The 16,681-nt window shown below is 41.9% G+C and overlaps 1 protein-coding gene across 3 annotated transcripts in view; it reads right to left on the bottom strand.

The window, feature by feature from the left end:
- The window catches only part of ST6GALNAC5 (ST6 N-acetylgalactosaminide alpha-2,6-sialyltransferase 5), a 67,466-nt gene that overhangs the window by 3,826 nt on the left and 46,959 nt on the right, over positions 1-16,681 (bottom strand). For all 3 annotated transcript variants that reach the window (XR_012581289.1, XM_005482163.3, XM_026790459.2), the window contains exons 3-4: positions 10,107-10,516; positions 5,255-5,362 (exon numbers count right to left, since the gene is read on the bottom strand). Coding sequence is in view for 2 of the 3 variants with exons in the window: in XM_005482163.3 (XP_005482220.1) it covers positions 5,255-5,362; positions 10,107-10,516 (518 nt within the window). In the remaining variant the exon portion in view is untranslated. The remainder of the gene's footprint in view (positions 1-5,254; positions 5,363-10,106; positions 10,517-16,681) is intronic.

Genomic DNA, 16,681 nt, shown 5'->3' with positions numbered 1-16,681 from the left:
AAGACCAGAACAACAATAAAATTACATTTCTAGAATAAGATGGATTCTAAACTTATTAAATATATTCTCACTGGAATACATAAGAGTGAAACAAAATCCTTCATCACCTCACCTACAGAAAATGCATTTGTAATTTAAAGCTGCCTTTCATGTAGAAATTTATTATTTGTAAACTACAACTATTAGAACTCAATCTTCAATTAATTTTTCACTTTTTTGATACATTGGACCTCTTATTGTTGCTTAAATGAATAATTGGTATGGTTACTATAAATGTAATAGGATACATTTTCATGTGACGTGTTTTTGTTAAGAACTACTAAACAAATAGGCCTCTGCCTTTCACTCAGACTGCTCCTCCTTCTTGCACTAAAGCTGGATTTTATTCTTGGGTCCTCAACCTGTATAGCTTGGTATAAATTTACTGCTTTAAAGTTAGGATTAGTTAAGTTGAAATCATATGTCCAACACACTTGGGAAAAATGCAGCCCCAGTTAAGGGGCAAAGTGACCCTCTCAGGCTGCAGGTCCCTCCAGGCAAGGTGGTTTTGAAGCCAGGGATTCCACATTCCATGGAAGGTTCTGAACAATACCAGTGTGTCCTAAGTGGATGTCCCTAGCTGCTGGCAGGCTGTACCAGGTCACTGCATCCTGTGCATCATGCCACCAGAACCAGCCCAGAGACACCTGGTGCAGCACAGAGTACAGAGGGCCTGGCAGGGGAGAGGGGCAGGAGCTCAGTGCAGGCAGCCTGCGGGGTCAGGCCTTGTGTGCAGCTCTGCTGGCTGAGCTGGGGCTGAGATCAGGACAGGAATGGGGGCTGCTGGCTGCAGACCTCTCTAGGAATACTCTGCAGCTGACTGAGGTTTTAAAGCTGAATTCCAAAAGCTGTCTTTTAGATTTGGAACTCTGAAGGGTATTTACATAATGGAGGACCTTCTCATTTTATGGGAGTTCTGGATTCCCCCAGATTGCATGCTGGTAAGTTTTGGATTTGAATTCTGGCTTGAGTACACCATAACCCAAATTAACTGTGCTGTGTTATCTTCTAACTCTGCAATTAGCTTGTGTCACCAGCAAATGAAATGCATGAGTAATTTCTATAAGGAAATTGCTTGCCACCTCATTTATTAACATTAAAACAGATGCTGTTTTATCACTGACTGATACTGGACATTAATCAGTATTTTGTCAGACTCTGCATGCATATTAATAGCACAGCTGGGAGGAATCTCTGGAAGTTCCTCTGTAAGATATCCTGAGCTTCCTGCCAGCACAGCACCCGTGGAAGTGCCTGTACCCTGCCAGTCAGCTGCTGTTTGCCACTTGAGTGCACATTTTCCCACAGATGGTATCCACCTACAGCAAAAGCTGGAGGTACAACACAAAAGAAAAAAGGCAAGGAAACCAGGCCACCCCATACCACATTCTGGTCAGCCTCTTTCCTTAGAAATGAAGAGCCATACTTAATCAACCCTCTAAAACTATAGGTACTGACATACTTTGTAAAAGAACGCATATTTTGATGTGTGAGTAAAGGGTCATTTATATGGTGAGTGATGGGCAAGATGCTGTGTCAGGACCATGAAGATTTCTAGATAATCTTTTGCCTTCCATTCCCAGGATCTCCTTTCCCTGACCTCCATAATTAGTCCTGTCTTCCAAACCATGTATGCATTTTGTTATTAAGCTAATGAGGTGAGGCATATGGACCAAAGAGCAGGACTAGCTTGCATACAGCTTACAGTTTCTCATAAGCTCCAGCAAATGTAACCAGCAACAACTGCTGCTTTGCATTTGATTAAAGGAACTGAAAGTGGAGAGAGAGAGAGAGGTAAGAAAACACTAAAGTATTTCAAATACCAATTTTCAGGTGAATTATCATGAAAAATGACCTGGCAGTCAAATGAGGATTCTTACAGGAAAATTATCTGGTTCAATAACTGGAATGAAAATTACTCATATTAGTTAAAATAAGGCTCAGAATTAAGTTTTAAGTTTCTGGGAGTTCCAGAATGCCCATGAAGAGGAGAAGAGTTAAAGAGGGTTCATCTCACTAACCTCCTGAGTTTTCCTTGTGTACAGGAGTACCCTGAGACCTGCAGGGAACCAGCCTTTCTGTCCCTGCTGCCGTAATGCCACAGACAGGGGCTGGAATTCCTACAAACTCACTAAGGCTTGTCTTGTCCTTCCCAGCCCTGCTGCTGAGCACCCACAAAGGGAAGCAGCAGCCCTGCAGTGCCTTCAGGAACTGCTGTGGTATCTGGGCACCACTGTCAGGCTGCTGCTGAAGGGAGGCAAGAGGAGAATCCAGCATGTCCCAGTTGAGGAGTGAGTGCTGTGCATGCAGGGCTGCCAAAGGGAATTCTGAGAGGGAAGTGCTTCCCATCTGGAAAGGCCTGGATTGGATCCCTGGGCACTGGAAAAAATACAGCAAGATGTATAGCTTGTCTGTCTTGGGACAAAAGAGTGAGTGAGAGGTGTGCACACTTCAGAGAAATGTTTGCAATGTGCATGGAAGCAGAAGCTTTCATCTTATTACAGAGGGCACAAGGCAGCATGAGAGCAATATCAAGCCATTAACCCTTACTACAGCATAAATCTGTAGCAAGCAAAGGGGCTTGAAATTACTTATAGTTTTGTTGTAAAGTACTAGAAATTTACAATAATTAGGACACCAAGTCCAGTTCAGCTATGAAACTCAGTGTCCAGTGAAAGTAAATAAAAATAAATCTAAAACACCTTGTTGCAAGTAATAGTGACAAATCTTTTAGTCTGTGCTCCAGACTCCTTCACGAAACTATTTTTTCCTGCATGGGTGCAAAGCGGTTTGGTTAATGATCTTAAGCTAATAATTTGTAGCAGAATCAACAGCATGAGATTCCTGGTACCTTTGAGGTGTCCTTCACGTTACAAATGTGACACTAATTTAGTTCCATGACAGTGATCACCACACTTATTACTTATTCCACAAATTAATACTTAAAATGAATGGGTATCTATCTGCTGAAGTTATAAATTTGGTGATACTAATTATGAACAGAAATAAGATTTCTTGGTGGTTTTTTTTTCAATCTTAATGAATCTTTACTTGCACAGCAAGTAGAATACCTTCACCATCTAGCACACACACATTTCAGTTGTTTTGTTGGGACTTTTTGTTTTGATTTTTTTTATTATACTAATAGATTCTTATTCTGACTGAAAACCAGGATATATGGCTTAGAGAATTACAGGATATTTATTTCTGCTATTCTGTTCTGTTGTCTTATTTCTTTGAAAGAAAGCACTGTTTTAACTTCTTAATGAGTGGCTGAAGAGCCAGCTAAGAAGGTTAACTATATTTATGGCAAGAAACTCCTTTCACAGATCTTCATGGACAGCTTCTTCCAGGCATGGCAACTACAGTTTTCCCCTTCATTCCCTGAGGAATCAAGCTGAAGCAAAGACATTTCATATTACTTTGATTAAGAAATGACCTTTTTACAACCAGGTGTGTGTACCTTTATGTTAAGATTTTTTATGCAGGCTGTAAGAACAATTACATCTTTCACTGGCAGGACTGATCTACAGCCTTTCTTGTGTTATAATTTAAGTCCATTTGATTTCAGTGTATTGATTCTATGAAAGCCTTTCATATGCTCTCAGTGACATTTTTAGTCTCTCTCAAACAGTTTGTTTGGGTTTAGCTGGCTTTTTTTAATATGTATCTAAACTATTCTGACTTTGTCTGAAATGTTAGGATTACACGTTATTTTGCAGAAAAATGCTGTCTTCTGTATTTTTAGATCATCAGTTTAAGAATTACTTCCATGTGCCATGGGAATACAGCCCCTTCTGGAGTAAGACAGACCAGCCACTTACAGAAACTGAAGCAGTATGTGTTGGCCAACTGAGATGACAGAAGAACGAGATGCTGTGGAAGGTATTTGTTGTCTGGCATATCTGATCTAGTTTGCAATTTTCCTTGGAGAATTCATGCTGAAGTCTGGCAGTACATCACAGCATTTATCATCACTATTTTGTTATAATTTGTAGAAATTCTCCCAAAGTGGAGTTTAGTGTTGACATTTTATGCCGTGATTTCTTTGGGGATTTCTACAACATGCCCAAGACAAATGCAGATTCCTGAACAATCATTGTAAGTGCTCAGAGGAAAGTCAAAGCAGTCCCATTCTTGGAGACTGACCCAGCACTGCAGCCTTGCCCTCCCTGCCCCTGAAAGGCAACTGGAATTACCCCATGAACCACACTTGAGACAGATCACTACTAGAAAATTTAAGCAAGTACTTTTTGGTGAGAGGGGTTTGTGAGCAGGTGATGAAATGCTGCACTGAGGCCTCATTCCAGACTGGCTCCAGCTCTTCCCAGGTCACCCAGCAGGACAAATGGGATCAGCACCAGCTGTGGGCAGGAACCACTCAGTGCTGGGCTAGTGCTGGGTGGGCAGGTGAGACTTATGTCAGCATCAAGATTGCTGCTGTAATACAAATTTGTCTGTGTTCATACTGGTACCTTGTGGCTAATGCAATTTTGGTCTAGCACTGGAAGTTCTGGAGCCTCTCCCTGCGTCACTGATCCACAGTGGGAAAAGCTAACCATGAGCTGGGTCCTGAGCATGGCTGGAGGCAGAAGGGGGCTGGAAAAGGGCACAGGCTGTTGTGTGCACAGCAGCTCCCACTGGCACAGTTGTGCTGCCTCTGCCTCCTGTGACCCACCCCTGCCATGCCCACAACAGGATCACAGCACTGATTCTCTGGGGCCAAATTCATGGGACGGTTTCCTGGACACCATTTAGGAAGCTGCAGGATTGGCATTTGCGTGACAGAGGTACAATAATGTTAATTTGAGTTGCACAGTAAGTTCAATTTAGAAACTAGTCACTGAGAGAATACTGTTCCTCTATTAATTTGGGGGGAACTCGAAAAACAAATTAAAAGTAATGTTTTCCCGTACTTCTTTCTTCAGATTAATTTCATGACAATTATTCCATTACTTTTAGCTGATAAATATTCAGAGACTAAAAGAAAGCAACAAGATGGATTAATTCTCCCACAGTACAAACAAATTTTTAAAATATTTTATATAACATAATTAAATGCTGTTTGTTGTTTTCAGAATGAGATCATGGGGCATCTCATTAATTGCTTTAAGAGGACTGAAGACTTGTTGCAAAAGAAAAAGATTAAAAGATTCAGATATTTATCTGTAACATTAACTTTGTTGGCTAATAATGGTTAGAAAATAAATCCTACCTGCAGAAATCCGGTGGCACCATGCCATAAACATTTATCCTGTCACAGAGCTCTAATGCGATAGTCATTGTGAACCAGCCCGTGCTAAGCCAAGTGTTGGATATCTTCCTGAAAGCAAAAACATAATTAAGTTTCTAAGCTGGCAAATAATTCTCGAGATTTATTTATTTATTCATTCATTCTGAAGCAATTTCTCGGCATTTTCTTCATTCTTGTAAAAGGCTTTGAAAACTGGGTAACCAAGACTCCTTTGCTCGTCCATCTTTTAATGATTTTTCTGGTGCCTCCTGTCAGTGGAGTAATCTGGGCAGGAACTTTCCTCGCTGTAATTAATTTTAGGCACAGCAACATTAATATTTAGCTGACCTTCTGACTTGGTTTCTAGAAGCTCCCAGCCTGGGGAAATCATCCTAGGAACCACCCCAGGTGCCATCCCTGCCCGAGGGGAGCCTGACAATGGGAATGAGAGCGCTGGCAAGGAGCCCCTAAGGCAGCACCTCTCCTGCCTTCACTGCAGGCTGGGACATGGCTTTAAAAGAAGCTCAACTGATCCCAGTATAAATCAGGCAAAGTAGGAGATACCAGCCTGTAACTGCTCACTGATGTAAGGGATTTAAAAGTTGTGTTTAAATTTTGCTGTATCACAGGTTCTTATCTGCAAAGGTTCACTCAAAGGTCTCCTTTCAAATGGTATTAAAGAATAAGACAGGAATTCTCCCTAATGGCTCCTCACCCAGCTAGGAAAGTCCATCAGGAAGAAGTTGAGGCTTGTGTTATCTGCAGCCCAAAGAGTTCTCAGATCCCTGCTGACAGCCTGTCACAGTGACAGGCTCTCCCTTCATCTCCTACTAAAGCTGAGGCACCAGGGGAGCAAGTGCAGGCTCTGGGAAGGCCTGGGCACTCTACCTGAATATATTAATGTAGGACCTACATTAATCCCATTCCCCCACACCTCTATCTGCCAGATATCTGTGAAACTTGATCACAGCCCCCCAAAAAAGCACAGCAGAAAACATGAGATTCTCTTCAGAGAAGTCACCAGGAAATCCCAGGTCCTGGCCCAAGTTCCAAGGCCATCTTTTACAGTTTACCCAGTGATAGCAGGATGTGGAACACTCTTGGAAGCAGAGACCTGAGGCCACGAAAGCCACTGCAAGCAAGTGCCAGCAATCACTACCATCTAATTCAGCTGACAGGAGCCACCACACAGCTTCCAAGCTAATGCTAAACAAGCTGGTTCCAAGTAGGTCACCTACAGGGCAGTAGGAGGAGATGTTTTGAGCACTGTCAGATTGAGGAATGCCTTGTACCAAGGTTTCCTATTTCCTCAGGGAATCAGACTACTACAAGGAAAAAAAAAAAAAAAAAGTGGTGGTGTCTGTGCCAGCTGCTTAAAAAGACACTTCTAAACATAAGGGAATTCTTTGACTAAATATGCCTGGAGGATGCTGAGGAGCCTAGGTAATTTGTCCTGTCCTTAGTGGATCACCTGGTAATGTTGAAACTCCCGAAACACACATTTTTACTGCTCCTGACACACAGACTTTCAAGCTAAGCTAGCACTTGGAGAATGACATGTTATAAGCATCTCATTATTCCCAATTATGGGGCCTTATTTATTTTCTGACTGTGCACTGAAGGGGGTGGTGCAGTTTGTCACAATGTCAGAGCTGGGTCATAAGCTCAGTGGAGGCCTTTAGGCACAGTAAAAATATAAAACAGTGAGAATTTTTGGCTCAAAATTATTAGGAAAAAGAATGGTAGGGAAAAGCATAAAAAATTTGCTTCTCTGCCACCTGAGAGTTTATGAGCTCTGAATCACTAGATAATTCAGGAACATGTTCAGGCTAAGAGTGCTTTGGAGCTTGCACAAGTCCACTGTTCCAGGTGCCCAACACTTACATTCCAAAACCAAGGGAGCAACTGCAGCCAGACATGACCAAGGCTTTGCCCAGGGCAGGACACCCAGCTAGGCTCTCTGCTTAATTTTCTGGGTTAGCTTCTTTTCTGCTTACACACACTTAGGCTGTCATTTAGTGCTTTCCAAAAATAGGAAAACAACTGAATATAACTAAACCGGCTTAGAAGCTGAATAACCAAATAAAGATTCAAAAATTCATTCAAGTACCACTCTGCCCTCTTTAAATACCATGTCTGTAGGACAGCAACACAGAAACAGGGTTACGGTGTCTTGCATTTCCTAAAAGATCTGAGCAAGAGTCCAACAAAAGAATACTATTTTTATACCTAATCAGCAGTAATGAGAGAATATGAAGAACTGTCATGTGCTTATTAGGGGAAATTATCAGATATTCTTTTATATGATGAACTAACACACTGTGCTGATAATTCTGTAGTGCACACTAAATTACAATTAAAGGCCTTTCTGCTCCACCAGAATCTCATTTATAATCTCTTTGGAAATACTCTTCCTGCAGTTATTTCATTTATGCTGCTTTTATCTAATTACTATAATATTGGTTCTGAATCGTATTTTCTTAATGTACCCTTATTCAATTATAAAGTTATTTTCAAGTACAGTTACTTTATAATGCCAAATGTATTGCTCTGCAGCCTTTGTCTTTCACCATGCTATTTAACTGGCAATGTTTTCTGAAGGTTCTTATTAATTTCAAAATATTTTTTTTCCAAAAAGCACAATACATCCAGTTACCTTTCTTCTCATCATTTTCAAGATGGAAATTAATAGTCTGATTCTTGCAACCTTGCAATCATGCTTCTCTCTCCCTCCTTTATTTTTTTGTAGGCACGAATGTCAAGAGTTCAGCAGAAACCCCCAAGGAGCAGCAGCATTCTGGGCCTTACAGTGTTCTGCTCCTGCCCCCACAAGTACTTGAACTTTCTCCCTTACAAATTATTTCCTATCCAAGTTTCTTTTCATTTTCCCTTTCTTCTGTGCAGCTTATTCATTTATTTTCATCTCCTGTTATAATCTTCTTAGCCCTTCAAGTATGCTGTCTGTGCCCTCTAAAGGAGTGGTTCATTCAGAGCAGAGCCTGCAGTTTATTAAAATCAACAGGGCCTGTTCCTCAGGCTGACTTTTGCTGGCATCTGAGTGCCCTTGATTCACTCTGAGAGTTCTGAGTGCCCATGACTGAGTTCACTATAAACTTGTTACAATGTCATTAATGGCTCAAATGCCTTGAGAATATTTCAGGACGTGAGCCTGGTGCCTGTGCAGAAAAAGAAATGCTTCCATCACACTCACTACAGGCCTCTGGCTCTGGATGGGTGATGCAGAACCAGAAAGAGCAGCTTGCCTGAAATTGCACAGCATGTGGCAAAAAAAGAACAGGATGCTGGCAGTGTCAGGGAAGGAAGGGGACCCTGGCTCCCCATGGCAGAACTGAAGTTCTGAGAGTGAGGCACGAAGGGAAGGTGTTCCTCAGAACTGGGAACAGCACGTGATCCTGCCCTGGATCACCAAAAGCACAGTCCAGGAAAGGAGCTGGCAGTGTGCATTCCTTGTGTCCAGGGCCTCCCCCTGGGGCTCATGGTGGCCAGGTTACAGTGCAGTTTGTTGGCTTCCATGCCTTTGTAAATACTGAGCACACAGATAACCCTCTGCACATTGCTTGAAGGGCTCAAATGCTTAATTCACCTTCTCACTCTGCTTTACTCTGGAAAAGACAAACACATCACAACTGGCAAGGTATCTCCTCTTCTTATCCTTCCTTCTTGTTCTGGCAGAGACCCAAATACATCAGTTGGAAGATGAAGAGAAGAACCTTTAATGTTACAATTTAATGTTACAAAACTGACCAAGTTACTCTGTGCTCTGGTTTGAGCCTGAGTCAGCCACAAACTCAGATCTGCTATAACTGAACAGAGCTCTGCAAGCAAACCATGTGGGGTGTGACAAAGGCAGCAAATGCCAAGCAAACATTGCCTTCATCTAAGAGGGTACAACAGTTTCCTCTAACACCGGTTCTGCCTTTCTCATGTAGCCCAGAAAATGAGATCTGTGCTCGAGTCCACAACAGGATCGATCCCTGTTAAAGCTTTGGTGTGTGTGTTTTGTATTTGTAAGGTAGAACATCTGACTGTGAGTTACTGCACAATAAACCTACCTCTTCATTTGTATCTAAGTGTGCCATTTTTACAGCAGCATATTTAATAAGTAAAAAAACAGAACTTCATTAAAAAGAAATGTCTTTCATTCTGGGAAGTCTTTAGTTTGAATGCCCATTTTCAAATATTATATGTGAAAATATTCAAGTACTGCAGTGGGTCACTTACTACAAATTTGATTTGAAGATCAGCCTACAAGTCTCATAAACAGTCTCATAAAGATGTAACTATCATAATAACTTTCCATTTTCCAGTTGCAAATGTAAGATGAACTGTTCTGAAGCACCTAATGTATGACTAATGTTTATTTGTTTTACAAGAAGCTTTACAGCTGCAATGTTCCAAAAATGCTTAAATTCAATAAACAGCTATTATAATTCACTGAATGGTGGCATTTCCTCTACAAGAAAACATAACCTATCCATTCTAATTTTTCAGCGTCAGTAAAAAAAAACTTTAATGTATATTACCCCAAAGTGAGATTTAAGTAGTTCCTGCCTCCTTGACTCCATAAACATTACATGCAGACTCTGGTATTCTAGGCTGATGAGGCAGTGCTCCATACAAATCATTTTGATGCATATTTTTTACTTATGTTACCAGTGATGTTATTTGGCATGTCATGCCACATTTCAACTCACAAGGCAGAGGATTTAATGGGCAGGATTGTCCCTCTGAGCAGATCTGAAATTGGTATATATAAACTGCATTATTTTACTACTCTGTGACATCCCCTAGGTGTACCCATGTAAGTTCTCACCTGTCTTTTCCAGTCTCCCGTTTAAAAAGGTCATCAAACTGAAGCATCTTGTGGCGAGAAATCATGTACACCTTTAACTGAGGCAGTATCTGGTTCATCAGCTGCAGGTTATTGTACACCAGGCCTTTGCCATCTCTCCTCATGTAGCTGCTGGGGCCCCAGAAGATGAACACGGCGCCGTGGCTCATGTTTAAGAGTTCGTTGCGGTTGCGGAGGATCCTCTGGATGCTGGAGTGCGCGATGACCCGCAGGCTGGTTTTGTTGCCCACGTCGTTGCCGTAGCCGCGCGTGGGCGCGTCGTTCATGCGGATCACGCACTCGCTCTCGTCGATCCTGCGGCCCTGCCGGCTCCCCAGGAGCTGCCCCGAGCTGGTGACCAGCGCGCAGCTCCTGCAGTGCATCCTCAGCGGCTGCAAAGACACACAGTCAGCTGCAGGCATCTCCCTGTCCCTGCACAGCTGTGCTTTACACCTTCATGGAGCATTTCACAGCAAAAACCTCAGCAAGGTGCAGAAATCTCTCTCTGCAGTCTGCCCAAGTAGCTGGGGCCCTGTTACTGTACTGTGTTTGGGGGGAATATGGGGTAGATGTACAGCCCTTAGAGTTCCTCTGTGGAGCCAAGCCCATTGTGTAAATCCTCCTTTCCAGTGCTGCTTCATAAACACAAATAACAACAGCCTCTCTACTCTTCCCAAGTACTTAGGATTGTCCTTCCTCCACTTGCTATAACAGCTATAATTACAGTATTTTTTATTTTTCCACTTCCTTTTTTTTTTTGGGAAATAATAAATCCTAAGTCTTCCTAAGTTCCTGTGTTCAACCCTGGGGTCAGGACATTTTGCTACAGGAAGAGATTGATACCCTGGCCCAGTGCTTCCCTGCTATTTCCAAGTTACACCACAAGCACTGTGGTGCTCTCGTACCTCCTTTATGGTTCAACAGTCAGAGCTGGTCAGTAATGTCTGTGTGCATTCTACATGACAGTGAGTTAGTGCACTGAACTTTTGCTACCTTGTCAGGTCATGTTTGAAAGTTACTCAGTAAAATGGAATGGGAGGTGCCTGTTCAGTGAGTGCTGACCTAATGGAAGCAGAAGAGTAAAACAAGCTTTCATGAAAATGAAAATGCATGATAAATCATGTTACTGAAGTATGCCACCACCACAGGTATCAATTATAGAGGAGTATGTCACTATCTACTGCTCAGCATGAGAACTAAAAGGTGCAAGGGTTAGCAGTATTCCCAAAGTGCTACTTTCTAACAAGAATACAATGAACTGTGAGGTAAATAAAAACTGTTTGAGGGTGTGCTTTGGTAGCCCTCCAGGAAATATCTTGCACTTGGTGTGCATCTTAGTGTCTTTGAAAAACAACAACAACAGCAACAAAGCAAACAAACAACAGTGCCCACCTACCCCCTAAAAAAAACCCAAACCAGCCTAACAAAAAAAACCAACCAAAACCATCAGATAAACCCCTGGCACAGAGACTGAACTGTAGTTGCTCGATCATTCTGATGTACTCATATACAGGTATCCAATGACTACATCAGTCTGCAGTGAGGCACAGCTTAAAACTCTAAAGCTGAAAAGGATGCATGATGTAGGTTTGACACAATCTCAGGCCCCTGTTTGAAAATGCTTTGGCCCTGAGTACTTGATGAGTGTGTTTTACTGTAGTAATTAGTTTTTAATTTTGAAGGTATTAAGTGGTTACAGTTACAGTCTGAGATTCTTTTATTCTGTGAGACTAGCTCATGAATGCTTAATGCTTTTTAATTAAAGAAAAAATAAGAAAAAGCACACAATCTGCACAGTGATTCTACCAGTAAGCCTTGTATTTCCATCTCCCCCAATAAACATCCCTTTCACATCTGTGGACTATAATCCAGAGCTAATGGTATGGGTGAAAATGTTCATGCCTTTGTGAGCCAAGGTTCCTAATGTAGCATTTACATGCATTTTCCTTTAAGCTTTCGCCTGCCACTTTGATAAATTACCTAGTGAAAGGCTCTAAGGTGAACTAGCTGCTCCACCACCATGCTTGGGAAAGCAAGACAAGGTGTTAATGAGGTTAAAGGAAATGTAGTCAGCACCAATGTTAACTCACACAGGTTTGAATATCCACATAGCAAGGCATTTTCACCTAAACAATCTCTGCTGGTTTCTGGCCTACTGAGCTCCAACTTCCTTCTTCTTTTAAAAAAGCCTGCCACAAAATCCATCAATTGTTAGGAAACAAGGGAGCAGAGCTGTAGAAACTTGGGGAGGGGTCTGAGGCTACCTAATGAACATTAACACCCCCCAGAACATCTGTCCCAGATCTTGTTTGAAACATGTTCCTTCTGGGAAATAGTTTTTAGAGTGGAACAGTCAGGTATTCCCAGCCACCTCCTGAATGATGCATGGGGGCTGAGCCCTTGTAGCTGCTCCAGGCAAGTCATTTTCAGTTGCCTCACTCAGATTCCTTCAGCTGAAGTCTACAAAACTCACACCTAAAAACTATCAGAGGAATTCACAGGGAACAGGCACAACATTCTCACCCCAGCTGTTTATAATGCTTTGACAACAGTGAGAGCAAGGGGGGGAAATGCCATTGGCTGTAATATCATCTCACTGGGAGGCAGCGGTGGCACCAGAAATGTCATCTACTTAAGCAATAATAATGGAAGCACAAGGCAGTTCTTTGGGATTGATGACCAGCTGGAAAAAGTTGATGGCCTGAGAATAACCAGGGGCCATTAAGCCAGAAGAACATTAACTCCACAGAAAACGCTGTTACAGTAATTATTACAGTGATATTTTGGGAAAAAAAAGCAAAGTGGAAAGAAAGCAAACCCCATGAAATATGAGTTATATTTCAGGAGCCTTGCTTCAAAAGGGAGAGGGTGAGAGGAAGGCGAGTTTTATAGCATCTTGTTAATTACTCTGAAGTGTAACATATCATGCATGTAAAAGCTGCTGACATTGAACGTACCCATTGTTAATCAGCAGCCACAGTTCATGTGTACCTGAACTCCCTGGACAGCTCCTTTTGACAGGGCAGAGCACACGGCAACTGCTGCAACACAGGTCAGGCACTCGGGCACCATGAACCAAGTACTGTCCAAAAAATTGCCCAAATCACCTCTCAGCTCCAGTCATCTCAAGACACACATGGAGAGAGGGAGAACCGAGGTTACAGTACAAGTTCACAGAGTGGAGCCCCAGAAGATGGCAAATCAGCTGGTGCTTTTCAAGGATTGATGGGCTATCCCGAGGGAATGAAGGCAGCAGGGGAACTCTGTCATGGGATAAACCCCGTAACAGCACCTTTGTGCCCCTGAGGAAGCACAGCTACAAGTATTCCCACAGGCCAAACTGACTCCTGGCAACTCCCACTCCCAGAGATTAGCCCAGAAGTGCTGCTGCTCTATCACAAATCCCTGATTTGGTTAATGAAATAAAAAACAAAGCCATGGTTGTTTCTGTATTTTCCAATTTGAGGCAATTTGCTCTGTTATTGACTTTAAAATCTACATTGTCCAATGATCGAAAAATGTTATTTTCAGACACTTTAATGCTGAAGTGCTCAAGAAGAGTAAATTGAAAAATGTTCTTCCTGATACAAAATAAGTTATTCTCAAATATAATTATTTTCTTTGTGATTAAATCAATTAATTTTTTTTGCTTATAGAAGTCTCTTGATTTTAAAGCCAAGATTTAGATAAGAAGACAGCTCTCTCTAGTAAAATCACGAACACTGTAAAACGCACTTTTTCTTATACTGAGTCCTTAATGACCTACTTTCAAGACCCCTGGGTTCAGATCGCTCCATTGTCAGTAGCGTAAAAATTTCTGTTCTATAAATAAAAGCCAGAGTATTTTATCTTGGCAATGATGACCTGGCCACAACAACAACAAACCAAATCAAACCAAACGAGCAAACCCACCTCCCCAGAAAAACCCAAACCAAAACAACAAAAATTGAGCTGCAGTGAGAACAGCTCACTACTGAGTTCAGCAGAAAAAGACCACTTGTCAGTTCATGAACACCAGCATTCCTCATGGATACATCTGGAAATATCACAGATGACTTCAGAGTGTATTGGGAGACAAGAGATACCATGAAAGTTAAAGAATATCCAAATTTGATCCAAATTTGTTTTGGATGGATACCCTTTAACGAAGCACTTGAGACAAAGTGCAAAATGTTTGTCTTGCACTGCAACACCTCTATTGTTGGCCAGCTCTCTCGTGCCAGAGCTGGGGCTGGGGGCTACAGAGCTGCTCCTCTCTGCAGGAACCAGCCACTGAACTGCATCCCTGAACCAACAGCCTCTCTGCAACAGCTCCCACACCGACTGCACAAGTAAAAGCACTGGTACAAAGAAGACTGATGTACAGGAAAGCAAATCTGTTCCCATGTTCAACTGAAGTAATTCAGTATGTTAATGGTTGAAAAAGTACATATAAACCCTGTAAGTGCCGGTCTTACCAGTCCAGGAGAAAGTGACCTTATTCCAGAGCAGCCTTGCTTTCCTTTTGTTACAAACCAGGCGATTTCTCTGGGAGGAGTTTCATGTCTCTTCCACGTGGTGCCCATTGTGCCTGGCCTAAGCACAACAGCTTGTGACACTCACTGTATGTTACCTCAGTGTTTGCTTTGTATGTTCCTTGCCTTGTGCACAGAACTTAACATTTCCTACGTGATGCTAATGAACCCTGAGTTCACACCAGGTTCACTGCCATTTGTTACTTATGGCTTGCCCTTGATTGCTGCATCATCAGCCACCAGCAAAACCACTAAATATTTAAGGCTTTGCCAGTGACACAATATTTTGTCCTGACAGCTTAATTTTTTTTAACTTTCTTGTAGCTTTGAGCAGCTCTTTGGTTTCTCACAAGCTGCTGGCTGGGAACCATTGCTCTGCCAGGCTGGCTGCTCCTTCCCAGTGCTCCTCTCCCAGAGGCTTGGAGGACAACTGTCCTGTCCTGTCCCCTGTCACAACTATATCCCAAGCTGTGCAGAAGCTCCAGCCATGGCCAGCCCACTGCTGGCACATCACAATCAGCCGAATGCTCCAGCTCTGGTCAGCCCCTGACATTCTGCACTGCCCCAGCTGTAAAGCTGCTCATGCCATTATGTCCACCCCCCATGACAAGCTACCTGTATTGTTTCTATCAGTGTGCCTCCTTTAGTATTTTCCCTAAAAGACTGAATACTGTAAGGCCAAGTCTTTGAGAGATTCGCAACAACCACCTTAAAGTAGAATAGAAATGCTGAGGCTTCACATTTGCCAGGTAACTTGTGTTGTGTGAGCCAATGCAGCGAGCTGTGGGGCTCGAGCTGTCTCATCACTGAAGCACAGCTGTGCACTTCAGAAGTGATTTCCTCAATGCAAGGACTCTGGGAGACATGATCCCAGGAAAATCATGCAGGTCCCCTGATTATTTTTGGTTTGTAATACATTGATGGAATAGTACTTTCATAATACTATGAAAGGAATAAAAAAATTAAAAAGCAGACAAACAACAAACAAAAAACCAAAATAAAACAAACTAAAAAAAACCAAGCAGATAAAAAACCCAACAAAATAAACCCAACCACATACAAGCTGAAAGAGTTTGCTATTTTTCAAGTCCCATCTATGAAATGATGCTATCAAGCCAGTCTTCTCTGAACAGCAGAAGTCATTCAAATGCATATTGGAATATTGCAGGAATATTTATACACTTCTGTGTATAAAAAGCTGGAGCAAAAAAACCAAACTAAAACACCAAAAGCATGAGAAGAGTTTTCAAGTTCAACTTGCTGAGGTAAATGCCCTTTTAAAGTCTCTGTGAGTTTTGATTTTGTGGTGCCTAGTTTGGATCAAAAAGAGGACAGTTTATTTTGCTTTGACCATGACATTTTTACATGTGTATTCATAGAGGGAGTGTAGCTTAATTTCTACACTCTGCATGCCAGCTCAGACTAACCCCTCAAGTTTCATAAATTTTGATTCTTTAGTCATTATGCTAGATAAGAGCACCTTATGCGAGTACAGAATGGTGTCAAAGAGGGGAGAAAATCCTCTGAGCAAATACATTTATAATTATTGCTGAAGTACACTTTTGCAACATTACAGAATTTACCATGAAAACAAACTGCATTAACCACTGAACTAAAAGCACTGATTGCCTTCAAAACTATATCCCAATGACTGATATCACACAAGTAAACAGAAAGGGTTAGGAGATACCACTTGCCCAACATTGTTAATCCTTATGCAAATCCAAATAACAAGCATTTGCAGTGAAACTTTGCAATTCAAAAAAGGTCTGGCAAATCTGCTCATAGAGATAAATGCATGTCTGTTTAAAAAGATAAAAGATAAAACAATTGAATTTCTTATTACTTCTCTTTGTTTCTTGGGCTGTGGAGCTTGAATATGCAAATATTGTGGAAACATTAGCATTGTCATTTCCCATTGACTCCTCTGAGATAGTTATATAACTGGACTCTGCCTTCAGATACTGGATAAGACAGTGAAATTGCCAAACTCCAGCACATGCACTCCTCACACTATGGATCACAGCACCTTATGTTGTATTC

Source organism: Zonotrichia albicollis, chromosome 8 (assembly GCF_047830755.1).
Source record: "Zonotrichia albicollis isolate bZonAlb1 chromosome 8, bZonAlb1.hap1, whole genome shotgun sequence".
In the NCBI taxonomy this organism is placed as follows: domain Eukaryota; kingdom Metazoa; phylum Chordata; class Aves; order Passeriformes; family Passerellidae; genus Zonotrichia; species Zonotrichia albicollis.
Note: the sequence above shows the minus strand (reverse complement) of the source record. Positions and strands in the feature narration are given on the sequence as shown.